This window comes from Callospermophilus lateralis, chromosome 4, assembly GCF_048772815.1.
Source record: "Callospermophilus lateralis isolate mCalLat2 chromosome 4, mCalLat2.hap1, whole genome shotgun sequence".
In the NCBI taxonomy this organism is placed as follows: domain Eukaryota; kingdom Metazoa; phylum Chordata; class Mammalia; order Rodentia; family Sciuridae; genus Callospermophilus; species Callospermophilus lateralis.
The window spans coordinates 49,754,943-49,781,583 of NC_135308.1; the positions used below are offsets into that span (position 1 = coordinate 49,754,943).

Sequence of the window (26,641 nt, forward strand, 5' to 3'; positions counted from 1 at the left end):
TAGCAGCTGAATTCACAATAGCTAAACTATGGAACAAACCTAGGTACCCTTTGGCAGATTCATGAATAAGGAAAATGTGGTATATATACACAATGGAATATTACTCAGCCTTAAAGAAGAATGAAATTACAGTATTTGCTGGTAAGTGGATGGAACTGGAGAATATCATGCTAAGTGAAACAAGCCAATCCCAAAGAAGCAAAGGCCAAATGTTTTCTCTGATATGTGGATGCTAATTCGCAATGGGGGAGCACTGTGGAAGAAGAGAGGTACTTTGGATTAGATAGAGAGGAGTGAAGGCAGAGGAGGCGGTATGAGGGTAGGAACGATAGTGGAATGAATAGGACATTATTAGCCTATGTGCAAATATGATTACACAACCAGTGTAAGTCTATATTATGTATGAAGAAGAGAGAACCAGAAGAATGAGAAGATATACTGCATGTATGTATCATGTGTCAAAATGCATTCTACTGTCATGTATAACTAATTAGAATAAATTTTTAAAAAGAATAAAAAAATGGATTGCCATTTATTAAAATGAACATGTATAAGAGAGAATGACATAGGTTATGAAAGCAGGAGGAGGAGGAGGTCTGATGGCGATAAATGTAGCTGCAGGGCAGAATTTGTAGGCAAGCTCTGATGATTGAAAGAGGAAGATGAACACCCTAAGATGAAATCAGATGAGTATAATATGAAGTTACAAACGTGGCAGAAGAAGAAAAAAGCCTCTGTCTAAAGTTGATGTGGAAAAGGAGGATCTTATAAAGTTGAAGAAAGTAACAGGTCAATATAATTTCCAGATCCTTCTCAATGAAGACAGTAACAGAGTTAAGAGAGGAAAAAAGAAAGAGTGAGAGAAAGAGGGGAATGGACACAGATGCTAGGCAAGAACTTTTAAGGGGCAAGTTCCTATGCTTGGGAGGGGGGCATGTTGCTACCCTAAAAAAGGAACTGCTAACATTCCTTTATTTTATTTTATTTTTTCAGGTACTAACAATTGAACCTAGGGGCATTCTACCACTGAACTATAAACCCTACCCCCAACTCTTTTATTTTTTTTTTAGTTTTTGAGATAAGGTCTCTTAAATTGCCCAGGCTGGTCTGGGAACTTGCAATTTCTCTACCTTAGCCTCCCGAGTAGCTGGGGTTATATGTGTGCTCAAATTTTTGTTTCAGCGAAGTCCCTCCAGAGAAAAACACATGCATGAACCAGTCCAAAAAAAAAAAAAAATCCTCTGAGTGATGCTGAGTCATTCTTCTAGGTGACTAGAGTAAAAAATTGCTAATTATAATCTCATTATAACTCGTGGAACATGCATTAGTTTTCCTGATAAAATCCCATTGCCCGTGTATTTGGGGAGATACTTCTTTGGTGATTATCCCTAGTATCCTCCTTACTTGTATAAGTAATAAACTCCTCTTCACTCTTATTACTGGTTGTTCTTGTTGGCTTTATATTCACCAAGGGGCAAAACATTGTGTTCAGTTATTTGGTATATTTATTTCGAAAGCAAAGAATTGCAATTTGGGTATACTGAATCAGGACATTTTTTAATAGCGTCCTGTAAGGGACATGCAGAAGTTTTTAATAAGAGTTTTCCACAAAAATCTGGTTTTGGAGGCAGTTCATTTACTGGGCAGAAATTCTAAATTGAAAACCTCTTGTGATGGGTTATTTAACTAGGTTCAATTGTTTATCCAAGCCTATTGGAACAGTCTGTGGCTTAACCTTTAGCAGGTATGCATGCAATCCTCTCAGTCACCTGATTCCACTCTAGAAATTCTTAGACTTAATTACTTCATCTTCTTTCACAATGTCCATTATTGACATAGCAAATAGAACAGCCAAGATATTTGCGGGTAGCTATGGAAATATTAATTAATAGGAATGAAACTAACTTTTAAATCAAGTTTTTAAGGCAATATGTATATCTCGTACAGTAATGTGAGGTTTTCTAGAGAAAGATGAGTTTCAAATACAAGGTCAGACCTTTGTTATTGTTTTCCTATCTTCACTGGCATTATCTAGTGAGTTAACAGCTGTTTCTTATTGTTGAATTCCATCACATTGTTGGTCTCACTACTGAAGCACTAACTTTTGGGAGTGTGTTAGTTGAACAAAATTTAATCTGCCAGTTTTTCTGAATGAATGAAGATTTGAACTAAAGATAGGAATGTAAGAGGGCAGAATACGTATTTAAGGACAACCAAAAAGACCTCTTAGAATATTTCCTTTTAGCCTTATAAGGAAAGCTTTTGCTTGGTAAATTTTTAAGTATTTTTCTGGTCAATGAGAAAACCCAATACCCATTTGTGTGGCCAAGATGCCGGAAAACTCAGGAGGCCAAGGTCAAGTTTGGATCTCCCTTACAAATGTGAAAGAATTTCTTTCTTCTTAAAATTTAGCCTCTCAGCAACAAAAACTGTCCTGCCGTTTGCTTGTTGTAAGAATATACAATGACTATGAATTTTCCTTTTTTGAAAACTTTAAGCTGAGCAGGGTGGTGCAAGCCTGTGGTCTCAGTTACTTGGGAGGCTGAGCCGGAGGATCAGGGGCTCATGAGTTGGAGCCAGCTTGGTCAACATGAGAATCATCTCAAAAAAAAAAAAAAAAAAAAAAAAAAAAGGCCTATCTTTTGAAACACTGTGGCCAACATAGCATTTAACAGATTGAGTAAAATGATTTTCCTAATGATTTTCTGAATAAGACTCAAGCAAAGAGATTATTATATATAATTATAATGCACCAATAAATTTTTAAAAAGTGAATATGAAAAAAAGTCAAGCAAAAAGAAAAACGAGCTTTCTATAAAGAATTTATTTCATGGACATCTTTGATAAAAAGCTCATATTATTAAGTTCTAGGCAGGTCTTCATGTTTATTAGTCCATATAACTTACTCCAGAGAATTGTCCTTAGGTCTAAATAAAAACAGGGCAAGCTCAATATTTCTAAATGCTTAATGCTTAATGCATACACTGTCCTCACTGTGCGTGAGTGTGTGTGTGTGTGTGTGTGTGTGTGTGTGTGTGTTGAATTGCATCATATTGTTGGCCTATATACACGCATTCATAAGAAAAGGTTTGAATATAGACAAAGGAAATGCTTATTATAGTTTGGATCTAGAATGTCCTTCAGAGGCTCATATGTTGAAGGTTTTGTCGTCAATGCAGCAATATTCTGAGGTGGAGCTCTTGGTAAATGATTGAATCATTAGGGCTCTAACTTCAACAGATTAATCCATTGATGGATTCTTAGCTAAATATACTATCAGGAGGTGCTAGAAACTTCAGGAGGTGGAACTTAGTTAAAGGGAGTGGATCCTTGGGAGCATGACTTTGGGATTATATTATGTCTTCAGCTCCTCTCTGCCCTCGCCTTCTCCTGAAGCCATAAATTGAGCATCTCTGCTCCATCACCTTCTCTCTGCTATGTTCTACCTCACCAAAGCCCCAAATGGATGGAGGCAAGTGAACATTGGCTGAAACCTCTTAAACCATGAGCCAAAAATAAAACTTTCTTCTTTTTAGTTGATTTTATCAGGTATTTTGTCACAGTCACGAAAACCTAACACAATGCTAAAGAGTAGCCTTGCTCAAGAATTGCCCTCTGTCAAAATTCCATTTATTATTTTAAATTACATCTTGTCTTTTTTCATGTGAATGTATCATAGATATGGGCACCATTGTGAGAACTTTGCCTAAGTTTAGAAATGAGCCATTTCACTTTAGATTAAAGGTGACTGAAAGAACTTTTTTTCCTGTGGGTCAATACTTAGAACACAATTCAGATTTATCTGTATATAGGTAATGGCTTTTTTGAACTGACAAAATACAGTAAGATTGATTTAAAAGTGTTTCTTAAGTCCCAAACTTCCTAATTAGAGCTACAGAGATGGATTTGTATTATAGTTTTGATTATTTAATTTCTACATGTTACAGCTATAAATTATACATCTCTTGAGGTGTCAATACTTGAAATCATAAGTAATAAAAGGCAGGAGTTAATTGGAAGAAAATTGTGAAAATTTAAATTTATAATGTCTTAAAAACCAGTAGCACCATTCCTAAGTTTCTTCATTAAAACATGTTGTGGTGCACACCTGTAATCCCAGCAACTTGGAGGCTGAGGCAGGAGGATTGCAAGTTCAAAGTCAGCTTTAGCAACTTAGCCCTAAGCAATTTAATGAGACTCAAATAAAAAATAAAAAATAAAAAACTCTGGAAGTGTAACTCAATGGTTAAGCACCCCTGGGTTCAATCCCCAATGCAAAAAGAAAAAAAAAGCACTTTGTACAGGTGAGGGCTGTAGTTCAGTAGTAATGTACATACTGAGCATGAGTAAGGGTCTTGGTTCAATCTCAGGCATCAACAAACAAACAAAAATCACTTTGTACAGGTTTCTCACTAGCGAAAAGTAAATGTTTTAATTAGCATTCATCCCCTATTTATTAAAAGCTAAGGGACATGATGATTATGTTTCATATTCTGGGTATTTTGCTGTTAAATTAGCTCAGAGCAGAAAAGGCTATATATAATATTACCAGAAGAATATCCCAAAGTGATAAAAACTATTAGATTTTTTCAGTTATTTTTACTTTAGTCATGAAAATACTTTTAACTGAAAATACTGAAATTGGTCATGAAGTTGTGTTGTTAGTATTTTTGAAATAAGAACAAGAAGCCTTGAACCATTTGGCCTCTTATTACACTGAACAGCTGTCATTCAAGGAGTTGTTAATTCAGAATCTTTAAGATTTGGATGTGACCCATGGAGCTCTGTGAAGGCTGAAATTACTCTGGACTTTTCTCTGTGGAGAAGTGAGATCCTAAGTTTCTCAGCCACCCTCTTTTTGCCTTTGACATGTTTACTTTCAGTGAGAAATTTCAGCTTGAATTCAACTCGAATTTGAACTTTACCCTCAGTAATATGCAAGTTCATTTATTTTAGAGGTCTACTCACACACTTGTTAGCAGGAAAAAGCAATTTTTTTTTTGGTATGTTAGAACTAGCTGAGCTCAGAGGATAGTGCCTATTGACTGAAACTTAGACTAACTGCCCTAAGCCTAAAAGGAGACTAAGCTGGAGGCGTGAGTGACATCCCAAGGAGTGGTGGCTGTTGTGTCCAAGTGATCAAAGCCCATCAAGATACTGCAGATGTTAACTGGTGTGCATGGATATTTACTTTGACAAATACAATTGTTGTTTCTGTTATAAATTATGGAAAATAAAAAGCCAGGTATTATAAGTTTGGGGGTTAGGAGGCATAGCTTAGTGGTAGAGTGCTTATATGTACAGGGCCCTGGGTTCAGTCCCCAGCACTGCAAAAAAAGACATTATACATTCCATATAAGTTCTTTGGCAACTCTATTTCTTACCCCATTCCTCTTTCTAGAGGTAACTTCTCTCCTAAACTTGGTATTTATTGTTGTCAGGCATATTTTTATATTTTAACACAAAGGTATGTGTCTCCAAAAAGTAATATAATAATGAGAGTGGTGTGTATGTATATACTTACTACATCAATTAGCGTAACTCATGGCATATATAATCATAAAACAACTTATTTATTTATTTGAGTTGGGGGCCAAATCCAGGGCCTCAAGCATATTAGGCAACTGCTCTATACTGAACTATAACCCTAGCCCCCTTATTTTTGTCCTTTTGCATTTATTTTTTGGGGATAGTTCTCCTGCTTCTGGATAAAAACTGATTACTCTTGTCATTCCTTGGTTCAAAAGAAAAGTTCATAATCTAAGTACCAGAGCATGGTATAAACTGATACAGTCATTAAAATGTCCAACTTTATGTTATCATCAAAACCCCTCCTGGGAAATGGTGCCATTTGGGGCCTCGGCACTGGTCTCCATTGGCCGATTGGACACTCAGCAGTGGCAGTAGCCAGATCAGCCACAATGATGAAATCCATATTGCTGAGCCAGACATATCCATCCATTCTTGCGGCCATGATCATTCTATGTGGCTCCACCAAGCCAGCATCAGGGAGTCTAGGAAGAAGTCAACTCACATCCAAAGGACTTTCCACTTCCTCAGTGAGAGCCTCTCTGCAATGGGCATTTGCATGGTATATGAGTTTCTTCACACTCTGTGCTCATTCCTAGAGGTCCACATATATAGGGTTCTTCTCCTTCCTCCTCCTCCTCTTTACCAGCCTCCATTTTTCTTTTTCTAGGTCCCTAAGCAACTGTCCAACTAGGTAGCAACTTTCACGCATCAGTTTCATGTTCAGGTTTCTTGCTGAGGCCTCACTGAGGCTAATCCCTATTGAAGCTATAGGGGAAGGTAGTCAGGTAGTCTACAGGATTAGTCTTTTACAATAAAAGAACAGAGAAAGGACCTAGAAACAGAAGATGATCATACTACCACATAAGCTTGGTCTGCATTGAGGTCTCTATTTTGTTCCATTTTCTTTGAGTTTATCCTTATACCAATGCCATGCCATCTCAATCACTACTTCATAACATGTCTTACTAGTTGTAGGGAATGTCTCACCATTTCTAGACTCATAATGTCAGATAGATATCACAAAAAACCCTATTGGGATTTTTACTGCCAGCCAAATAAGATTTGCCCCACCTTCCTTGTGCTAGGGATACAACCCAGGACTTGAAGCATGCTAAGTAAGCATTCTACCACTGAGCTACACCCCCCAGCTCAATTTTTAAGTTCTTGATGAAGCTTGTCTGTTAAATGAACTGATCAGACTAAATTCTACCTTATGAGATTAAATGTCTTCCTTATATCTCAGAGATTCTTTTATTTTCTGTTGCAATGAGTTAATATGCAGCTGCATATTTTTCTAACACATTTCCTATATAGAAAACTTGGGCTCACTTCCAAATTTACATTGTACTTGGGAATAAAAACCATGTCCACAAGCAAGTTTCCTCAGAATTCTTTAGTCTCGATAAAGGGTCTGATTATTTTAAAGTTATAGGTCTCATTTGCAAGGGGTTAGTAAAGTTTCTACTGTAAATATATATGGCTACTCTTGGGGTTTCTGGTTACTTAAAAAATGTAAGTAAAGCAGCCTATCCACATAATCAGATAATTGGTGAAGATCTTTCCTGCAATATTAAGAATGTCCCAACATGTAAGCTGGCCTTTCCTTTCTTGTTAACTGAAGCACTCATTTTAAAATTTAGATACTGTCCTAGTCTGTTTATCCTTAGAACATTTTAAGACTGGGAAATGAGAATGTGAAAGTGCTCCAGCCAGCAAAAACACATCCTTTTATAAAAACAACGGTATTAATCCATTCAGAGGGCAGAGCCCCTCGTCAACTCTCATTAGGCCCCACCTCCCACCACTGTTGCATGAGGGTTTAAGTCTCCAACACATGCTTTTGCAGGGACACACTCAAACCGTGGCACTAATATTTACATTAATGTTGCTTTTCAAGCACATAATTAAGCTTCTAAAAAAGTAGGAAATGTACTAAATAAAAACACTGGTACATAGATGTGGAAAAGTTATGCACACCAATCCTTTAATTGGAAAGAGTTCACACCTATGTTTTCGATCTTTGTATCCCACAGAACCTGAGCTTCTAAGGTTATATTCCTTGCCGTTTGATTGCTTCCAAGAGTAAACGCCAAAACATTTTGAATACAAATTATGCTAATTTTCTGGTAATAAACTGGTCTGTGAAAATATGAGGTAGGAGTACATATGAACATAACAAGAACAAGAAAAACATACCTAGCAATAGAGGATTAAGTCTCTGTACTCTTTTTAAAAAAATGTGAATTTGTCAATTTATGAATTTGAACATTAAAAATTTCACTATCAAGAAAAAAAGGGACAGTACACAATTATCACTATCTTTTAAAGTTTAAGCAGTTAAATTATCACTATCATTAGCTCAGATACTATTAATAAAACAAAGTCTGTGGCAAAGATCAGCAGTTCCAACTACTTGACAGGCTGAGGCAGGGGGATTACTTGAGCCCAGGTCAGGGTCAGCCTGGAGAAGATAGCAAAATCCTGTTTCTAAAAATAAAAAACAAAACCCCAGAAAACTCCATAAGCATAAATAAACTTGTTTTAACTTGCTAATCGTGCTTAACTAAAAATCTTTGGTAGTGCCTGATTTACAAAATTAATTCTGCAAGATGGAGGCTTAAAAACTTGATAGGCATTCAATTCCTATAGGACTTCATGATTTTAGGCAGAATTTCACAGAATGTCACATCTGCATACAGATGGGCTACTTCAGAATAGGAAAACATTTTAAGTAACCAGAAACCCCAGGGGTAGCCATATTGACAATAGAAAATTCATAAACCCCTGCTAATGAGAGGTATAAATTTAAAATAATCAGATCCTTTGCGGAGACTCTTGAGTTACCCCAAAAAGGGTTATGAATCTCCTAATGTAATTGTATCCACTTATTTTGGAGCAGCCTACACCTAGATTGCACTCCTAAAGTATCCCAAGAATCCTAGAAGTTACATAGTCCAGAACCTACATTTTGGCATTCCTAACAAAGATGTTAATTAGGTGTTTGCTATGCTCTACACATTTCCAAGTTTACACTACTGGACATTAATTGACTACTTGTGTTACTATTTGTTTCACTGGATAGGAAAGAAGTTGAACATTTTATGTAGGAAAATAAGGTCACAAATGAATAGACTATCTTATAAACTGTTATTCTCTACAAATCTACATCATTAAAAAAAAAAAAACCTGGCATCATCAGATGATCTAAGACAGTAACAATAATTGTGACCATTTTCCTAATGAACCATTCCAGTCTCTCCGTATACTTTTTAAAACTCTTGGGAACTATTCCTTGACTTTTATCAACACTACTGTATCTGCTCTAAAAACATGTAAACAAGCGAAAGGTGTGACCTACTGATATCCATTAATGGTACATGCAGGGACACTTGTAATTCCAGTGACAGGGGAGCCAAGGCAGGAGGATTGCAAGTTTAAGGCCAGGCGAGGAAACTTAGTGGGACCCTGCCTCAAAATAAAAATAGTGTAGCACAGTGGAACAGTGACTCCAGGTTCAATCCCCCTAATCAAAAAACAAAAACAAAAAACTAATCTACATTGTAACCAGTGATTCAATCTTTCTGCCAAATTTAATGCCATGTCATTTACCACTTTATCAAATCACACCAAATATGACACAGAGACAATTTGTTTAAGAAAAGTTTTACTAATGTGTTAATATTTCAGCAAAGTTATTGCAATGGGTTTAAAAGGCAGACACACTATAAGAGGCTATAAAGTAACAAAGTTTTATACAATTAAAATATTACACAGACCTATGGGATTTATTGAATAACTATCACATCCAGAAAAGAAATTACATCTGAAAGGTTAAATCCAGTATTAGCACCTACAATATCTCTGAAAGTAAAACTTTTAACTGCTTCGTTCTCTCCTAATATATTTCTTAACTTTCTCCCAAATACAGTGCTCTCAAACCCAGAAAAGAATGAGGGGCATAAGAAACCCAAACACTAGGAACATACAGACAAAAGAAGAACTAGAAGTACTGATTCAGACTTAAGAGTTTAACTTGGAAGTCACTTAACTTATTTGAAACCAATTATAAGATTTCTGTGCACTGAATACTGTAAGAGGCTGTATGAGAAATCTATAAATCATAAAGTTGCCAGTAGGGTTAAAAATTAGCAATATACAGTACTATGCCTATCAAATTTTTTTCTCATAAGTTATATTTATAACAAAACTATAATTAAAATATTTACTATACTTGCTTATTACACATTCAGGGACACAGCAGGGACATATGTGTTTGATGGTTTAGCATCCACTTTATTGTGCTTACTTATTTGTGTAATGAACAAGCAACACATACCACATCTTTCCAACATTCAAGGTAATGCAATAATAACATAAAAGGCTCCAAATAAAATAACTGGAAATTGCATTCAATACTGCTTTAATTAGATATAATTGCTATAGTAAAACAAATAACATTATACAGTATTTTTTCAATGAGTTTTGGTCTGAAAACTGAACAACAGAAATCAATCTCAAGATTTGAATCATGGCAAAACTGGTAGTTCTTTGAAATCTGGGAAATGCATCAGCATAACAGACACAGTCTATCCCTCACCTGGAAAAAAGCCATTTATTAATTTGGGGGAATAAGACTGAACATTCACTAATATAAACTCATTGAAGTCTAAAGCCACCTGGAAAATTGGCCCAAGGAATGAATAGATTTCATGGTACTGGTGGCAAGTAAGAAATAAATAAAACTTTGTATTGAGCTGACCAATTGCATATTTTATAATCACTTTGAATAAAAAAATGTGAAATGCTTCATTGTGTTTTCTCAGAAACGAATCAGAAGATTACAGAATCCTACACAATTTAAAGACACAAAGTGGATGCTGAGCGACTAGAGGTCACTCCAGGTGTGGAATTTTAGAAAGTTAGTCCTTGGAGTAAATGGCACCGTGGCTCTGGCAGCAGATACAAAGGAATGATGCTCTGGAGAGGAGGTAGGGACACTCTGTGATCAGCCAGTGGGTAGATGAGGGTCCCAGCTGGATGTGGGATCTATAATCAGAGGAGAAAAATAAAAGTTTTAGAAAGGGGTACTAAAAATCACCTCTAACCATCTCTCTTACATCAACTGATATGAACTTATTCTATATGAGCTATATTCCACCAAGCAAGGGTTCCAACTGATAGAATACTGACATCTGTATGACTTGTCTAAATCAGAATGCAGCTTAACAGTCTAGAAATCAAACCTATATAATCAGATCTCTGGCCAATCATGCCATGATCAGCACAGGGTCAGCTGCTGATCACTGAGACAGGGTGCTTGATTGCTATCTACTAGCTGTTTAATCTTTAAGTAACTTCAGTTCTCCATGCCTCAGTTTCCTCACTTGAAAAACAGGGAAAACAATATCCACCTTGGAGAGTTGTGATGATTAATCATTTATAATGGCTGTTTAATTGTAAATTAATTACAGTTGATTGACTAATCATGGCTGGCACACAGTGCCAACAAATGTTGGCTATTTTTATTGTCACTAATTGTGATATAATAATCATTAATTTTTTAAAATAAAGACAACACTCTTAATCCAGAGAGAAAACACTTATCAGTGTATCTACTAATAGAGATACATGATATTAAAAAAAAATCAAAGAGCAACATGATTTTGTTTAAAGCTCTTCTATAAAATGAAGACCATGGTTGATGTGTTCTTTTGTTAAATTTAATTCCCATGTAATACTTCAATATGCAGACAACTTACACACTTAAGAAAAACTGTATAACTAAATAAATTATTCTTCTAATTTTCCCTCTTCTCTAAGATCTCAGCCCACACCAGATCCTGGACTAAGAATAGCTCTGTACACTAAATTGTATTGAACAAAAATATTTGCATTCATGAAACTATCCAGAAGTTCCTAATGTAAATCTTCCCCATTTCAAAATTTCACAGTTGTTTGATTATTGATAGATTAGCATCTGGTGTGTAATTGCTTAAAACACCGTACCACCTCAGAAAAACATCCTATTAAGCAATAATCGCTGCAAAATGAGTCATGACAAATGGGTTGTGCCAAGTCAATGCAGCTGCAATTGATAAAACAAACTTATTCAAATAGCACGTAACACAAACCACACAGAAAGTTCCTACTTGATTGTTTGAGAAATAATATTTTGAAAAATAACAGTTTAAAAATTATACACAAGAAAGTCTATGGACAAGTAACATTATGTGTTCCAAAACAAAGCCTTTTTAAAGGAATAAAACATATGGCAGAGGATGTCATCATTTAAATCTCTGGTTTTTCAAGGGTTCAGGTGACACATTAGTGCTCAAAGAAGGCAGCTCTGGAATGTTGGATGATTTGTAGAATTCAATAAATGGAACAGGAGCAGGAAAAAACGAACTTTTAAAAAGGCTGTTGAAAAAGGAAAGAGAAGAAAGGGACACACATCTAGAATACTCTGATAAACTCTTTCCTTTCTGTATTTTCCTACTGCTGCAAATACTGCAAAAGAAGCGTGGTGTACAAAACTGGCCTTTTATGGCTAGTCATACTTGGATTCACATTCTAAATACTCGTTCACTATGGGATCTTGATAATTCAATACATTTGGTACCTCAGTTTGCTTATCTGTAAAATGGGGGAAATATTATACAGGGTTTTGGGGTACTTTAGAAGGACCATTGGTACAATACCTGGTACATAGTGGGTGTGATGTAAGTGGGAACTATTATTGTTGCCTTAGAAAATATGTAGCTGGCCGTGGTGGTGCATGCCTGTCATACCAGCAGCTTGGGAGGCTGAGGCAGGAGGATCCAAGCCAGCCTTAGCAATGGTGAGGCACTAACCAACTCAGTGAGACCCTGTCTCTAAATAAAATACAAAATAGGGCTGGGGAATGTGGCTCAGTGGTCAAGTGCCCCTGAGTTCAATCCCTGGTATGTCCCCACTCTCCAATGCATTTATTCTGAGTCTGTGCTGCCTGTGATTGAGCAATAAATATCTGCAAGCCAATTAGAAAAGTGTAGCAGCAGAATACGTCTGTAGAGAGTGCACATAACTGAAATTGACAATGGTTAACTATTATCTACTGTCCCTTAGAAGGCCAACCAAATGTAGTTATGGGCTCAACATGATTTTGCCTATAAATTCTAATTAGTATTAACTAATTTGTTTCTTACTTATTAAAGGGCATTATCTGGATATAAAAGAACATTAACATTTTAAACAGGAATCAATTTTACCTACTAGGTCAAGTTTTTTAGGCAGGGCTCTGAAGCCACTTAAATATAATAAAAGAAATATTCAGAATCTTACCACTTCTCTCTGAAATAAATATTTCTTTCCTTATTAAAACCGTTTGTCAAATATACAGGCAAATCTCTGAACTGATTCATATACAAAAAATCCAACACTTAAGTGTTTAGGATAGTTCAAAATGTTAAAACAAGACAAATAATCCTTACTCTAAAAACAAAAAACAAAACTAACCTAGAGACAATATAGGGAAAAAACTAAATTCTATTACTAAATTTATCTTGAGTTATTTTAAAAATCAAGTTGCTTGGGTGATCAGCTTAAGCTAATACAATAAATATAACATTTAACTGTATGATTCAATGACTTATTTACTATGCAGGTAGGAAAAGTCATGTATAAATTTTCAAAAGTTGTATATAAACCATATTACTTCATATTTACCTTTAATTTTATGGTTTATCTTCCACTGCTCATGCCTCTGTCTTCATAAATGGTAATTTCAATCTAAACAGCATGGCTGTTAAGAAAACACACTATAGAATGCAACATACAAAAGGGGACTGACTATGGCAACATGTATATGGTTTGCAGATTTGCTACTTTGTTAAACCTGCTTTCTCCACTTTGCTGAAAATTCTAACACTAATTATTTATTTACAAAAAAAAAAAAAAAAAGAAAAGGGGGCTTTATTTGTAGAATTAGGAAATTCTTAACTGAGAATTCATGGAGGTAATGAATTCAGTGGTTCAAAATTGTCTTGAAATTATATGAAAACCTTTTCTTGAGAGAGGGTTCATGACCCCTAAAAGTTTAAAAATCACTGCTGCAGAGTATAAATAAAACTGCTGAAATTATTATCAGCTGGAAGGCCTAGGATTTTGTGACCTAGGTTTTTAAGGAAATTATTTACTCATTACTTCAGTTATCAAGCTAAATTAGTTTTTGCAATTTTATTTACCAAATTCACTTAGCAATTTTCAAAGCTTACTGCTTCTAAAAATATGCACAGTGTGTCAAAGGTAATGAAATTATACATCTGGCATCTGTAATTGATTTCAACTAGTCAGATGACCCCATGGAACTGCAATTCATTTGGATGACAAGTCTCACCACACATTATGAGTTTATACATTTCAAAGGGGCTTTAGGTTCAGAGTTTCTGCAGCTGAAATGCATTACTCATACAACCCCCATTATTACTACAAGATGCCCTCAGAACCACCAAGAAAGATGGTAACCAGAATACTAAACAATCCAGAGACCTGTACAATGCAAAAGACATGCTTTTAGAAAAAATGCTGGAGACAGCATGCTTACAGTAGATATGCAATTCACATAGAAACTTCCTAAGGCAAATACAAAAGATAGGAATTAAACTATCTCTGGTCAACACACAATGGTACCATCATTTTTTTTTTTTTTTTTTTTAAATATTTAGACCTTATGATGTGGACTAAAAAAAAGATACAACTCGAAGTCCTCTCTCAATAGGGTCTGTCAGGAGGAGACCTTGGGGAGCATATATCTTCTCATTCTGTTCTTGAATATACTTGGAGACTTTCTTCAGAACCTGGCAGAAAGAGACACCGCAGCTTTTTACAAATTTCAGCAGATTTCCCTTGTAGCATAAGCTAGATCTCAAAATATTCAGACAGTGGAATTAGAGTTCAAGGGAAATCAAATGGATATTGTAAGGCAGAATACAGAGCTCTGATTAATCGGCTCACATCAGTTGCATTCAATTTATAGCACAGGGTGATAAGACTGTTCAAGTCAAAAGTATCTTCCATGCAGTGTAAATGCAAATGTATACAAAAGCACAATGAGAACCAATTTCCTTCCTTCTTACCTCCCTGTCACCTCAATCATGGATATACAGAAATAAACTGACAATTATATATGCAACGGCTTGTTATGTTTCTCTCATTACTCAGTAAGTGTCAGGTAATGCGACCTTTTCTAAAATCAAGGACGGTTCCTGGCCTTCTCTTTCAACATTTCCGAATGTTTTCCTCTTTGTGCATTTTTGTAATGGTACAAAGTTGGCCTATAACTAAAGGGAACCCAGTCATTTTAGAAAAGGAAAATTTATTTCCTTTTAGAGCATGCAGACATTAGCTGTCATGGAGTTTCTGATTGTGACAGTCGTGCATTTCCATGTTTGCATGTAGTGTTATTCTGCAGTTTACTCTTGTTTCCCAGGCAGGAACCTCAATTTATAAGTTTAGTATTAAGCTTGTAAAAGTCAAGGCAAATACAGACGAAAACCAGATAGAATAAAAAGGAACTTCTGGAATAGCCACATCTCTAGCTTTAGTAATGGCAATTCTGAGACAGATAAGCTAGAAGAAAATAAATCTTAATAGCTTTATCCAAAATCAAAGAGTTACATGTTTTATTTCAGGCTTAAAGTTATTCATAACCCTTTTCTGGCTCTAATGTTCAAAGGGACTTTGATTCAGCTCTTTAAATTACTATATATTTTCTTAAATTCACACTATCAGTAAATGATAAAGTCAGAAACGTGACTGCAGTACAAAGGGAAAAAGAACTGTATAAAAATAAAGTTTGAAGTTAAGCAATATTTTAAGGATGGGAGTATGTGTATCAGGCCAAACTAACAAATTCAGATGTTACAATTTAGATGCTGTGGTATAAATTTATTTAGAATTTAAAATTATACGGTTGTAAAAAGAATTTCCTTACTGAAGAAAGATGTAGTTTTTTCAAGTTATATCTTTGTGGACAGTACAATCTCAAGTTTTCTCTTTTAAAAAAGTGTAGAATTATTGATAGAGCAGTCTGCATTATTCTTTAATTAAAAATACTATTTTTAAAGAAAGATTTTTTCACTTAATTACCTGAAGCAATGCATATATCACTCCCATTTTCAGCTTTCAAAGAATCTGAGCTGTGCTTGGTCATTATGAGCCGGGGGAAAAAAAAAAAAAGAAGGCAAGCTTCAGGTACCATCTGTATATCAGAGTTGTCAATCATCCTAAAATAATGAACAGAAGGAAGTATCCCATAAAGGTGTCCAACTCAGGACTCTTAATCTTCTCTTCAATTTCCTTCTGAGCTCAATGCCAGAATCAGAAACTAGAGACTCAGTCTCTCTTTGCCTCTGTCCATTAATATTGGAGAGGACACTTAGAAAAAGGTTTGCATGGCTGGTTTTGAAGAAAGGATTACTTCAGAACAGCTTTCCTTTTCTTTTAGGGTTACAGGTTACTAGTAAGGAAATAGCATTCCTTTATTTAATTCAAGCATAACTTTGTTGGGCAAGATTTTTATTTAAACTCTAGTAACACAGTAACATTCATGTGCATATAGGTTCAGTTCAGAAAGAAAACAATTAGTCTTCTTTTTGTATAAACTCCAAATCCTTTTATGCTACTTTGGTGAAGGCAATTCTGTCCTAAACAAGATGCTTTTAAACTTTTAAGGCCCCTTAGAAACAGAAAATTAATAATAGTGGCAGCAAAAAGCACAATTCTCACCCCAAGAAACCTTACATTGACATGTTATTATTTTGGTACATCAATGTCAAAATAAACCATAATATTTAAAAAAAAATATCTATTATTCTCAGACCTTTGACACGATTTGTATATTTACAAAATGAAACATGGTCAAACCTCTGGAAGGTTTCCCTAGAAATATTAAACTGAAGATGGTCCACTAGACCTTCAAGAAAAAACAGTCTGAGTGAGGCTTGGTGTGAGCATATACAGATAATACCCAAGTGTCTGTCTTTCTAACTAATCTTTTTAGATTTCAGTACATAGTAAAAAGAGATGCTTTCTAGTTGATAAACAAGGCGGACAGTTACTGAGAGGAGAACCTTCCACAAGCTCATTTGTTCCCTAATTATCATGGATAGCAACAATAGAGAAACAACACTGAAGTCTTTATCTTCATTTTAAATCAATAAATGGCATAGTATGGGAAACAAAATGCATGAATTGTTCTAGCAAGTTTTAAAAAGCCTATTTACAAATTCAAAAAATTTAACCCACATGACAAAAGTGTAAGCATCATTATATTTGCCTAACTCTAGACTAGAAACTTGAGTATTTAAAACAAAAGACACTGATGATTCAACCCTGTCTTTTCATAAATAAATAAATAAAATCACAGAAATTCCTAGGGGACAGTCTGGGAAGGGAGAGGATGATTATTCTTACTTTTTCTCTTTTTTAAAGATTATTAAAGACAAAAAGACATATTTTAAATGTTTTCTTTTAAAAGTATAGGTATGCAGCTGGCAGTGGTAGCATATGTTTGTTACCCCAACAATTTAGGAGACTGAGGTAGGAGGACCACAAGTTCCAGTCCAGATTTGGCAATTTAGAACCTGTCTCAAAATAAAAAAGGGGCTGAGGATGAACTCCAGTAGTAAAGCACCCCTATATTCAATCTCCAGTATTGCCTCCCACCTGCCAAAACAAACAAACAGATCCAAAAAACCAGAAAAGAAAAACAAAGTATAGGTACATGCTGGGGGTGTAGCTTAGTGGTAAAGCACTAGCCTAGTGAGGCCCTGAGTTCCATCATCATCTCCCCCCATCAAAAGATAAAAGTACAGGTACACTATATTATAATCATTAGTTACTAACTTTGCAAGATCTGGTTATTTGTATCTAATTCCTAGGGAAAAAAAAATATCATTTATTTGAAAAGTTTGATCATGCCTTAAGTCTTGGTTTCTTGATTAATTTTATTTGGTTTTCACTTGCTTTATAAAAAGAAATCTTGATTAGGGCTGGGGTTGTGGCTCAATGGGAGAGTGCTTGCCTAGCACGTGTAAGGCACGGGGTTTGATCCTCAGCACCACAAAAAATAAGTAAATAAAGCAAAGGTATTGGGTCCATCTATAACTTAAAAAAAAAAAAAAAAAAAAGGTCTTGATTAGATCTATAAACTAGTACTTCATATATTGTCTATAAATCTAAGTTAAAACATAATACTGGAATCAATTTCCATTTATATTTGATATTGAGAAGAATCATCTTTTAACGTTATCAAATGGATTTTAATTGAGAGCTAAGTATTTTAGCATCCAAACTAGCAGATGGCTAAAAAGTATTATTTATGCTTAGAGTAAAAACACATTTGTGAGTTCACAAATATCCCATCAAACTTATACAGACATGAACTTCGTTTTAAAACTGATCTCAAGAAAACACCGCTTACTAAGTATTTCCTGAATGTGAGGCAACATATAATTCCAACATACAATTTACAGTTGAGAGAACTCGGAAAGATAAATGTGTTCAGGATCCCTTTAACTAGTATGACTTGGCTGGCACCCAATTATTAATTTCTTTCCATAAATGATGTCAGCAGGAAGTATCTAATGTCTATTTCAGCAAATATACATGAACAAATAATTTTATAAACAAATTAATTAAATTTGTTAATTAAAATTTTATAAACAAATTTAAATGGTGTAGAGAAATAGTCTCTAATATGCCACTAAACACAAAATACCCAAGAGGATGTATTTCTATCTTAATTGGCAATATCATGTACTTCTCTTTAAATGACCACTCTTGAATGACAAAATTTTTTTCTCCTTATGCACTGGGGATTGAACCCAGGACTGCTCTCCCACTGAGCTACATCCTGAGTCCTTTTTATTTTGAGACAGGGTCTCACTAAGTTGCCCAGGCTGACCTTGAACTTGCGATCCTCCTGCCTCCCATCTCCAAAACTGCTGGGATTACAAGCAGTAGTAAAGCTACACTATTGTGTGTAGTACTTCTGTGTGGACTTTTGTGGAGCTTCCTAAACTTATTCCCAGAGCGAAAAGATCTTTTTGAAATGAAAATCTGACCATATTACTCTCCTGTTTAAAACTTCCAAGTAACTTCTGGCTGCACCACAAATAAAAGCTATACTTCTTTACAAGAACAACATACTCTTGTGTGATGCCACTCCTGTGTACCTTTCCAAATCCATCTGAGGCATTCTCTGATCCCTCTTCTTGTGCCATACTATCTTCTTTCAGTTCCTGGAACACATTAAGCTCCCTGGGCCTTTGCATATACTCATCTCTCTGCCAGAATGGTATCAGGATTTTCATCCTTCAGAGAGCAGCTTAAATGTCATCACCTTGAGGTCTTTTCTGATCATGCAATCTAAATTAGGTTCCTATTATATCATAGGTCAGTTTATTTCCTTCAAGGCACTTATTCATTTTATAATTTTGTTAGTTTTACTTCTTTACTTGTTAGTATCAGTTTGTTACCATGAAATTATCAATTCCACAAGGTCAGTAATCATTTTGTTTGTCTTGTTCAATTATTTCCCTGGTATCTTGCTTAGCACGTTACTTAACACACAGTAGACTTTCAACAGATATTTATTGAATGAATGAATCCCCCGACCTTTCATTCACCAAATTAAATTATGAAAGAAGAGATACAAAACAAAACAAAACAGACTGCAAGCTGATACTAATCCTGGGTAACTTTAAAAACAGGAATAAATGTTTGCTGCTTCTGAATGTGATATGCAGGATACAAGCTGCTAACTTAGGTATTTAAATATACCTTTTATATAAGATAGGATTGTAGTTAAGACTAAGAGAGTACAGTGTTAGGCATTAAGAGGGATATTTATTGGTGAAGGTATTATTTGACCTCAACAATAATACATAGTTGAAGGGCAGATAAGACGTGAACATAAACCATTATATTCCAAGTAAAGCACACGTCACATAGAATAGAAATCAAATGGTGTAGGGATAGAGAGGAAAACAAAAAAAATTCAGATTAGAAGAGTAAGGAGAAGTTTGATGAAGTGGGAAATAAGGAATGAGTGGTATCTGAATATGGGAAGAATGTCATTCTAGATGGATGAAAACTATGGAGAGCATCTTTTGTGACTGATGAGCATCAAGTTTAGATGATGAAGAAAGTGAAAGGAGTGGGAGACACAGCTGGCATGGTAAGCTGGAGTTCAGCTCAAGGGATGCTTGAACCTGACCCAGTAGCAATAACTGGGAAGTTAGAAAAGATCTCTTACTTAGCAGCAGTGGTAGGAAGTAAGGCTGTTTTATAAAGACAGTAGCAGATAGGCTGGAAAAGTAAAAGAAGGGAAGAAATCAGATGGGTCAGGAGACTAATTCAATACAAGAGAGATAATAGGGGCACAAATTAGGATAAAGACAGATGAAGTGAATTAATAAACAGGAAAATGAAAGACATTTCGGTCTTTGACAACTAATTATTTTTCTCTTTTTCATCTCTTATACTTAAAAATGGTAGTGAAAAGACAGTGGTACTATTGAACAAAATAAAGAGATCAGAGTTTTGACTTTTGGACACCTCAAGTTGAGAAGCCAGCAACTCTGGATTCAGCAGTTATTTGGTAAGAAAAGACAAGAACTCAGGTGGCAGGATAAAACTGAAGACAGAAATCTGGGGAAATAAAGCAAAATGATCCTCAAAAAGATGGGACAGAATGAGAATATATAGATTCTCCACATTCATCTTAAGAGAATCAACTGACATGTTGATTCCCAGTGGACACACCAATTCTGCTCTGTTTCTGAAACACTCAGGACTCATTCCTATATGCTCTGGATAAAGGAGCAACATTATAACTTGAATTATCACCTAGATGCCCCTATTAACTTTATGGCAATTTTCACTATGGAAACACAAATGTATAATAAATGTACTTTCTTTATGATTTCAAGAGATTTAGAGACAACAAATGTGGCTTTACCTTCTCATAATGAGTTTCCATACATAAGAAGATGGTATATGCTGTTAAACAAGCCAAACAGCCTTCAAGATACGATTGGCCCCCAAGCTTCTCTGCTTCTGCATAAAGGTTATTTAGAGTTCGAACTGTCTCTTCAAACTGCTGCCTATCAATCTGTAGGGAAGAAAGAATTTAAAAGTAAGTTTTGGAAAAACCCCCAGCAACTCATTAATGCTTTCTATAACTAATTTATATTGATATTTTGCAATTTTAAAGTCAGCAAATACTCATCATTATACAAAATACATGTATGAAGATGTGAATTTGGTGTCAACATACCTTATATATAATCAGAGATATGATAAATTATTGTATAATGGTGTATTAAGAATTGTAATGCAAAAAATAAATAAATAAAGTCAGCAAATAATTCCTTAGGTGATTCGATCTGGATCGTTACTGAAACTGATTGGGGATTGTTTAATTTTATCCTTCTTATGAACACTGGATGTCTTCAAGGCTGGTAGTTCTTTATTCTTTATAACAAATTTCAAATAACTAAATTATATAATCTATTCTTTTCTTCATTCACTTGTATTCACGTTGATTGAGCACCTCCTATCAGATCCTATGACCAGCCTTAGAGAAAGACGAATAAGACACTGTTTCAGTTCTCAAGAGTTTAGTTCTGTAAAACATAAAAACTCCATAAACTAGACATCATAGTAAAGGCATATACAAGGCACAGTGGGATCATAAAAGGAAGAAGTTTCCTTTATTTGGGAAGTAATCTTAAATTGAGTATCTAAACATTAGAAATTACTAGGAAAATGAAAGGTTATTTTAAGTAGGGTAATTAAAAGCTACAAAGTTCTATATTCAGCTTTCCCTGTCTGCCATCTTTTAAAATAACTATTTTGTTACTAAAAGCTCACAATGGAACAAAATAACAACTTTTCACACCAAGTCACTCCTATTACCTCTTTCTATTCAATGACATTGTTGCAATAAGTTTACACTAATAGTCATGCCCTGTGATGTTTCACTCAATGAGAGACCACATATGTGACAGTGGCCACATAGATTATATCAGCCAGCAATGTGGCAGCCCTTAGTGTGTGTGACTACATTCCATGATGATCAAAAGGGAGGACATCACCTAATGATGCATTTACGTGTTCCTGTTCACGTTGTTATTGCGAACATGTTGTTATTGCGAACCCACCGCCAGGCGACTCCTCCCGGGACACCCTCCTCCAACAAAATGGCACACAACTGTACCATTCTAACATCTACTTTTTCACTCTATCTGCTTTTACTTTATTCTTCCAATATCACTTTACTTTCTTCTTCTAATAGTGCTTTATAGAACTTGAATCTCAATACTTGACCCTAGGACTTTAAGACCCATTGTAAGTATTTTATCTAATACTGTCATTCTTGGTAACAAATTACAATTTGCCTGTCTTCACTTTAGGCCTTCTCTCACATAATGCCTCCATAATTCATAAAACTTATAATTACTTACTTATGAATTCCCTTTTATGAAGTTTTCCTTTCAATTGAAATAGATTCAGAAAAATATCAAAGAACCTCAAAGTATGTACGAGACAAAATAATCCCAGTAACAATTTTTGATCTGCTTACAATGTTATGATTTGGTAAATTCCTTTGAATTATTTACATTTCTCCATATACATTATAATTCAAAATCATGGGATCCAGACTTATTTCTTTCAGGTTAGCATTCTTGAGATTTCATGCTTTACATGTTGGGGGCAAAATCATAGGCCAGGTAGGAAAAACAAATAAAAAGTGTTTTTGATGGGTTTATGGTGTGGTTCTGTGGTAGAGCACATGCTCAGCATTTGCGAGGCCCTGGTTTCAATCTCTAATACACAAAAAAAAACTTTTGAAAGTTTATTTTTAAAAAGCACAAAAGGCAACAGTAAAGGCATACAACACAAGGGTAGTTTACTACGTCATGTTTAGGTTGACAGGCTGCATATGACAGTGGTCCCATGTCGTTATAATTGAGCTGAAAATTTATTATCACCTAGTGACACACACGAAATAGTAGGGGAATACATCCTTCACGTCTGTGGTAGTACTGGTGTCAACAACCAACCACGTTGCCAGTCATAGAGAAAGTAGTTATGTATTCAATTATGAATAGTACATAAAACTCCCCATGATGATAATAATAAGTGAATATGTTACTGGTTTATGTATATTCTGTGCTATACTTTATTCCTACTTATAAGTTTACTATAAAATAATGTCAGCAGCAGCCTCATATATTTCAGATTTGTGTAAGTTTATTCTCTGATGTTTTTACAACAAAAAAATTGCCTAATGATGAATTTGTCAGAATGTATCCTTATTGTTAAGTGACACAACTGTCCTTAAAATGCAAGAGCTCAAAATAACAAATTAAGACATTTTTTCCCTACTACCTTTAGGCCCTAAGAAGACAGCTCTCTGTATCCCTGTCACTCTCTGAACACTGATACAGGAATTAAATCAAAATTTGGAGATTATATATAAAGTTGGAGCAAAATACAAATTTGGACCATTAGACACTGAAACCCAGAATGGAAATGGAAATCAGACTCTTTCCCAGAATTTTTTTGTTTTTGTTAAATTGCATGGTGCTAAAGCTTAGAGTGATCACAAATTCAAGGTGGCAAATCAAAGGTAATCTCTACAGACCAAATGTAGACATATTTTAAAAGATATGTAGGGGAATTACAGCCACAATTATAGTCCACTCATTTTTCTTCTACCCAGACTAAGGGTGACTAAGATATCTCTGTATTTTGGCTGAAATGAGACTAAAGCTTCCTTTAAAGAACTATCTGGCATAAAGTTGTTATTTTGTTGAAATATTGTACCCATACTTAATGCAAATTTGAGTAGACTATGCTTTAGTGTATTTATATTTGCAAATTTCCAGGAAAAAAACAAAACAAAACAAAAAAAACTGTCTAGCAACAAAGCACTTAAACGCCAAAGCATTCTAACAAGTGGTGGAGAGGTAATCTTGTTAATGGAACTTATCTAAACTCTCAAATTAAAGTACACAAATGTGTGCTTTTAAAAAAATGCATAAAAGTAACACAAAACATTTGTATGTTAGTTTCTTCTTCTATTAAATTCCCTAGTGGGATATTCTCACATAAGGAAAATCAGACCCAGTGGCAGAGCAATCAGTGACATTTCTAGGGTAGTAGAGAAACATAGAGAGAAACCTTTCAGTTTCCCATCAAAGTGAGGAAGATTTAAACCTGTAATTTAAATTTAATCTTGGCATAGGAAAAAAAAAAACACGAAAGCTTTCCTAAGTGGTTTAAAATATAAGGTAGTATTTTAACCCAAACATTTAAAAAGACAAAAAAAAAAAAAAAAAAAAAAAAATAAAAAGCACAACTGAATAGCAACATATAATATTCCAAACAGTATTTAGTACCACAAGCCTGTTCTGGGCTACATGAAGTCAAAGAAGTAAAATAACTCCAGAATTTAGCAACATCAATTTCCTGTAATAATCAGTTGAAGTATTATGATTACATTGTGCTTCTGTACTCCACTATAAAAAAAGGCTCTACCATACTCAGTGGAAGGCTTCTGCATAAATGTATTTCTCAACTATGAGCTGGAAGTTTAACTTTTAAACATACAAAGGAATCTTGCAATATGGAAATGTGTACAGAAAAAAGTTTACATTGCTTTGAATGTATTTAAATTATGTAAGTCATAGTTTCTAAAAGAAGCTTAAAAATATTTGATCCATTTTATGTAAGTATTCACATGTAGAACATGTTAACTGTAAAGTACTTTAAAAATCTAGTTCTAAACTTGCTCAACTTCTACCTCTTCAAACTACTGTTGAAATGTCCACTTACTGTCATGCCAAGTTAACTCAACACCGACAACAAAATGTAGCATTTGAATAGCATTTCACAAACAAGCGAAACTACAAACCATCTTTTTAAGGCATGCTTTATATATTTAATTTACTGTTAAAGAAGCATATTTGGGTCCCTAACCTACCTGTAGTTATAAATCAAGCTGAAGGAAACTATAAATGATCATTGTCAATCAGGAGAGCAACACACCTTGGTCAAAAAATCTGATTATTTTTGATGTTTGGGATTTGAACCCAGGGCCTCAGGAGTGCTGAGAATATGCTCTAGCACTAAGCTACTATCCTAGCCTGCAAGCTGGCTTTAAATGGCTGCTGTAGGTCTCTCTCTAGTAAGCACTTACCTCACCCTCTTAGTCTATGACCAGCATTTCCAATCCTCACACCCACATCATACCTAATTACCTCTCAGTCCCTCTCCCTGGATACCAAAGAGGAAAGAACCACAAAACTTGCTCCCAGCTAACCAGAAACTGACCTGAATAGGAAACAGAGCTGGAGACTAAAAGAACTGTCCTTTGGTTGGGTGAACACATGGGAGTACAAGAAAACACACACCTTCACCCACTCCATTTAACTTTTTCAGAAAGATAAAATTGAGGGGATGGGTAAATCTGAAGGAAGAGGAAACAAATCTCATTCTTTCATTTTTGTCTTATATGCTGATGAAAATTTTGATATGCAAGCCAAACAGGTAGCTACCAGTGATCATAACTGGGAGTGACGAGCTTAAGGCCCTGTTCTGAAATATTTTCCTGTCCAAGCCCATGTCATGCTCTACGTTTTTCAGGTTCCAAGAAGGCCTGTCTGCCTTGCCTGGCATAACACTTAACAAACCTTTTTAGATGAGCAGTGTGACCAGCACAGTGACCACAAATGCCAGTCATGAGGAAGATGATGCTTTCTTTGCGAGGAAAGGTAGGAGGATACAGCTCACAACCAGCTGAGTGAGATGGCTGATTATCACTGTTGTCAATAACCAGGAGGTGGGGATGACTGACAGAAGGGTACGACGACTGGTGGATACAGACTTCCCACACTGGGCATCATAAAGTTCTATAAGATCATCACACCTAGGGGCTTGGTCTTATTTTTCCTTCTCCAAACACCAGATCTTGCTGCCTTCATATATCTTTGGCCACGTCCCCCTTCTGGGTCTGCCTCTCCCCCAGAACCGAGAGACAGACCGGATGTCTTGCCCATTCTCCCTCTCCGCTCCGAATCTCCGTGCCGTGATACCCTCCCTCGCCCCAGAGCAGGTGCAGGGAGATACGAAGCGTACCCGGTTCTCCAGCTCCGCGGGGAACTTGGTCTGGAACTGGCAGCGTGTACCACTGCTGTAGTCTCGTTGAATGAATACCTTCCCGGACACCGGCGCCTGCTGCGGCCTCATGGCGAGGACAGGACCGGCCGCGCTGCGAGTTCGGGGAGTGGGGGAGGGGGCACCATGGGTCAGATCCCCGGCCTGGACCCGGGACTCTGGCCCGCCTGCCCTTCGGACCCACCCACCACCCAAAGAAGCCCAAGGCCTCCCCCTCTCCGCTCCCCTTCACCCATGCTGTCGCAGCGGGCTTTCAGCTACCGCCCCTGCCCAGGCCCCGCGCCCCCCACATCCTGGTTCGGCCCGGGAAACACCAACCCGCCTCTCCTGCCCTCCAGCTGCTGTCGCGCCGCCTTCGCCGTCACTTACGTTCTGACGCAAAAACCTCCTTTCCCCGCCCCTCAGTTCGGCCTCCTACCTTAAGTCTTTGACTCCTCCGGTCGTAAAGCGACCCTGCCGAGGCTGCGCGCTGCAGTGCCGGGTGGAAGAAGGCGCGCCGGGGGCGGGACCATGCCGACCCCGCCTCCTGCTAAGGAGGGCGGAGTCCTCCCGGAAGGAAAGGACTACAGAACTGGGCGAAGCGGGCGGGGCAGCTGTGGAGACTGAAGCCCACAGCCGAGGCTGGGGTTTGAGACTCGGAATTTCCCATTGTGTCATTTCCCTATTGGTTGTGGCGAGGTGATTTCTGATCACTGATTGTAAGTGCGTTATTTTCATTCTTGATTGGACATCGCAGCTTCCGCGTGGGTTACGTCACCCAGTTTAAACACAAAAACCAAACAAAAACATCCTCCCTCAAACGCAAAACAAACTGCTCACACATATTAGAAACAGAAATCAGACTACTGGGAGTGCATTTGACTCCCCGATAAATTCCTGAAAC

General features: G+C 36.2%; 1 protein-coding gene across 2 annotated transcripts; it reads right to left on the bottom strand.

Moving 5' to 3' along the window:
- Positions 1-9,800: 9,800 nt before the first annotated feature.
- Positions 9,801-26,261, bottom strand: Golga7 (golgin A7). Of its 2 annotated transcripts, none has more exons than XM_076853821.2 (6): positions 26,177-26,261; positions 25,720-25,852; positions 20,534-20,686; positions 14,265-14,366; positions 13,237-13,299; positions 9,801-10,578 (listed from the first exon to the last, which is right to left on the bottom strand). In XM_076853821.2, the coding sequence occupies exons 2-5, from the start codon at positions 25,828-25,830 to the stop codon at positions 13,252-13,254; spliced, it is 414 nt and encodes a 137-aa protein (XP_076709936.1). In that variant the 5' UTR covers positions 25,831-25,852; positions 26,177-26,261; the 3' UTR covers positions 9,801-10,578; positions 13,237-13,251. The 2 variants fall into 2 exon arrangements, with proteins under 2 accessions (XP_076709936.1, XP_076709935.1); XM_076853820.1 differs by lacking the exon at positions 26,177-26,261 and adding an exon at positions 26,077-26,117.
- Between the last annotated feature and the right edge of the window lie 380 nt (positions 26,262-26,641).